The sequence below is a fragment of the Pygocentrus nattereri genome, chromosome 22 (assembly GCF_015220715.1).
Source record: "Pygocentrus nattereri isolate fPygNat1 chromosome 22, fPygNat1.pri, whole genome shotgun sequence".
Taxonomy (NCBI): Eukaryota; Metazoa; Chordata; class Actinopteri; order Characiformes; family Serrasalmidae; genus Pygocentrus; species Pygocentrus nattereri.
The window spans coordinates 3,966,003-3,969,289 of record NC_051232.1 but is presented as its reverse complement, the minus strand read 5'-3'; the positions used below and the strand labels follow the sequence as shown (position 1 = coordinate 3,969,289).

Here is a 3,287-nt window from a genome sequence, read left to right as displayed (position 1 = left end):
CTTTGATGGTCTTCGACCTACAATAGTCCAATTTCCACCGGCACCCTGCTGGTCAACAGCACCGGAGGCGGTCGTTGTTAACCCGGGCCTCGACCGATCCGGTATGGCAATCATATTTGTGATCCGCATGATAGTCTTGGCACAAGTTTTACGCCGGATGCCCTTCCTGACGCAACCCTCACCATTTATCCAGGCTTGGGGCCGGAGCCAGAAGTACACAAAGTTCACCCCTAATGGCTGGTTTGTTTACTAGTAACTAGTAGTAGCCCAAAAAACACCATTTACACATTTACATTCACTGTCTTTACTTTTTTTCTCTAATGTACAGTAAAGTACACTTACACCCACGTCTATAAACATACAGTGTGGTATTGATTTATCTGAAGAAAAATGCAGCCCCAACACCCCCCCCACCCCCCACTGGGAGTTTACGACCAGCAAGCATTCTAAAACCACTCAACAGGAAACCACAATGAGGCCCTGCAGCTCAGAGCACATCAGACCACTGTTCACTGACTGACCTCACATCTGCTCTGTGCTGCTCAGATACAACTTTCAGACCTGATTCAAGAAGAGAAACTGACCTGGGATCTGTTTAAAAATTTCTCATGTTATTTTATCTACATGTAGACAACAGGCCATTTCAGACCCCTCCACACTGATTACCTTAACTAACTGATCTCTGATCTGCTGACACTTCTCTGTTCTTAACATTGAGACTGACTTTTAACCAGTAACTCTCACACAGTCAGTCTAAATGTTCAAGTGTTCAGTTTCACACCTTGAGAACAAGAGGTTGGAAATTACTGATGTCACTGATCTGCTAATTTGGATTATTTGACTAATAATAATAATAAAAAACACTTCCACAGAACCTCACACAGGAAACTCCAACCTTAATATGTCAACGTTTTCAGTATCTATGGAGACTGTTATCTGCCTTTATTACAGCTTCTGTTCTTTTCAGGAGACTCACTTTCAGTTTCTCCAAGAAATCTGTAGGGATACATTTTCCCACCTCCAAGGCGTGGAAGTTGGTTGCAAGTAATCCTAAACCAGTCGCTCCAAATTTGACTGGAAATTAAATAAACGGTGATCTCTGAGTTCAGTGCTATATGTGCTATACTTCATTGGGTTTAGCTAGTTTGACAGTTAGCTCTTCCAGCCAGATGATGGACCAGATGTGTTAAAGTAAGGAAAACTCAAGCACTTCCAGGACTTCTGTTGTGCACTTAGAGGCCTAAACATGTGTAGTCTGACTGAAAGATGTGCTCATCATTTATTTAGTCTGGTTTCAATCTTCTTTACTTTATTGGACATTGCTTGACTGTTAGCCTAAACCAAAACGCCCAGTCAAAGAAATGAGAGAGTGGAAAAATGAGGTTGATCACACGTCTAAATCAAAGACCACTGTCTTAAGAAGTGACCAGTCAGGAAGCATGTGATCAGTTTGCACGTCTCTCATTGGTGGGCTGTCTGAACACGTCTAACCGCTATGCTGAGACGGAATCGACAACAGAAAGGTTCCATTGACGTGGACCAATCAGATCTCAGGCACAGACATCCGCTTCAAAGACTCTCACCATTGTCAGCCCCCAGCTTCAGTCTCTGAGATGGAGAGATCAAGAGCTGTGCTCCTCACTCTAATGTGTAAGTAAACTTTGTTCATCTCATCGTGGACTTTGTGACATTCTAGTGCCATCAGAACTTATTAGTTACTGAGATATTTGTTTAATCTGGTGTTTGATTTTGTGTTCCAGGTGTTTTGATCTCCAGCATCTCTGGAATAGTTGTGGAGATGAGAGTCAAACCAGGAGACGATGTCACCATCTACTGTGACTGTGCTCGACAGAGTGGATTTAAAATAGTATGGGTGATAAAACCCTCACACGAGCATCAACCTCCTCTCTTTCATTTAACTGAGCACTCGACACTTCCACATTACTCTCATGTTTGGAACAAGTCCAAGTTGACATACGATCTGTTGGTGAAGAACATCACTGGATCAGAACTTGGCTTGTACTACTGCGCTCTACATGAGACCATGTTTTCTAGAAATAAGAATGGAGATGGATTAATAGAGGATCTTTATCCTGATGGGAACAGAACCACTTTCCTCTCTTTCCAGGGTAAGTTTAGTCATTCTGACCTTCTGATTCTTGTGATCTGGTCTTTGTGCAAAATTTAAAGCCATGAAACATCAAGAACGTTGTGTTCAGAGTAAAACTTCACCTAGGATGGCAAATAATAAAGGTTAAGTTCTGCTGACTCATTGAATCCAGTTCCATTTTCTTAATTGTTTCAGACACAACGGTTCCTTGTGCCAATCTCTCCGAAACCCCCTCCACCCCTCCTGTATCAGACTGTAGTGTCTGCTGGAAGCTGCTGGTCAGTGTGTGTCCTGTGTGTGTTCTCCTCTCCTCAGTGGTCTCCTCCATCTGTGTGTACTGCATCTGCACCACCAGAACTAAAGGTACGTTGACTCTCTCTGACAGGGAGTAATATCTAATATCAAGAAATTTTGTTCATATTTGTAAGTGAATCAAAGTCAACTCAGCGAATGAACGAAGAACGGCAGAATGTTTCTAAATCACTGCACATCTTAATAAATAATGAGGATGATGTCGTGTCCCTCCCAACCATAACAGCTGATCATGAAGCAGACCAGCAAAGGAATATCAGCATGAGAAAACATGATGAGGTATGAGACGTAAACAAATTCTATATCATATAGCAATTTAAATACAGTTGACTCAAAACAGTTCATTTATTTGATGGATGTACTGTATATATTAATTGTCTTAAGCAAAAATATCTTCAAAATAACTGCAGGTTGGAAATGATGTATGCTATGCTTCACTGGACGTCCCGAGTGGTCATAAGAAATGGCTGAAGACGAGGACAGTTGAAAGCTCTGATTTCTGCACATATTCTCAGGTTAAAATTTGAGAAAATGTAGAACTTCTGAGGAGTACGCTGGACGATCAGGAGGTCCAAGAATGAAGGTACCTCAGTCATCAATTTTGGAGTTGACTTTGTTGTGTTCCTCTGTCTTTTCGTTCAGTTAGTAGATTTTTAACGATTTAATGTTCTTGATTTTTAAAAAACTAACCATCGTAACTGTTGAGCGATAGCCATGTCTTTCCAGGGTATTACAAATGTATTTCAAACAAAGACAAATTGCTTATTTTTGGACTTTTTGTCTTCACATGCTGACGATGACTTTGAGAGGATGTTCTCATATTTCACTGAAGTTTAATAAAGTTGAATTGAATCCTAGTGATCAA

At 41.1% G+C, this 3,287-nt stretch overlaps 1 protein-coding gene across 1 annotated transcript; it reads left to right on the top strand.

The window, feature by feature from the left end:
* Positions 1-968: 968 nt before the first annotated feature.
* On the top strand, positions 969-3,287 carry LOC119262066. Its single transcript, XM_037533015.1, has 5 exons — positions 969-1,650; positions 1,761-2,129; positions 2,306-2,473; positions 2,649-2,701; positions 2,833-3,287. The coding sequence occupies exons 1-5, from the start codon at positions 1,614-1,616 to the stop codon at positions 2,947-2,949; spliced, it is 744 nt and encodes a 247-aa protein (XP_037388912.1). The 5' UTR covers positions 969-1,613; the 3' UTR covers positions 2,950-3,287.

What these genes read in the sequence shown, in the direction of transcription:
- LOC119262066 (XM_037533015.1), top strand. Translation starts at nt 1,614, where the DNA reads ATGGAGAGATCAAGAGCTGTGCTCCTCACTCTAATGT. An exon ending in CACTTTCCTCTCTTTCCAGG is followed by an intron (nt 2,130 to 2,305) that starts GTAAGTTTAGTC and finishes TAATTGTTTCAG; the next exon opens with ACACAACGGTTCCTTGTGCC. An exon ending in GCATGAGAAAACATGATGAG is followed by an intron (nt 2,702 to 2,832) that starts GTATGAGACGTA and finishes AAATAACTGCAG; the next exon opens with GTTGGAAATGATGTATGCTA.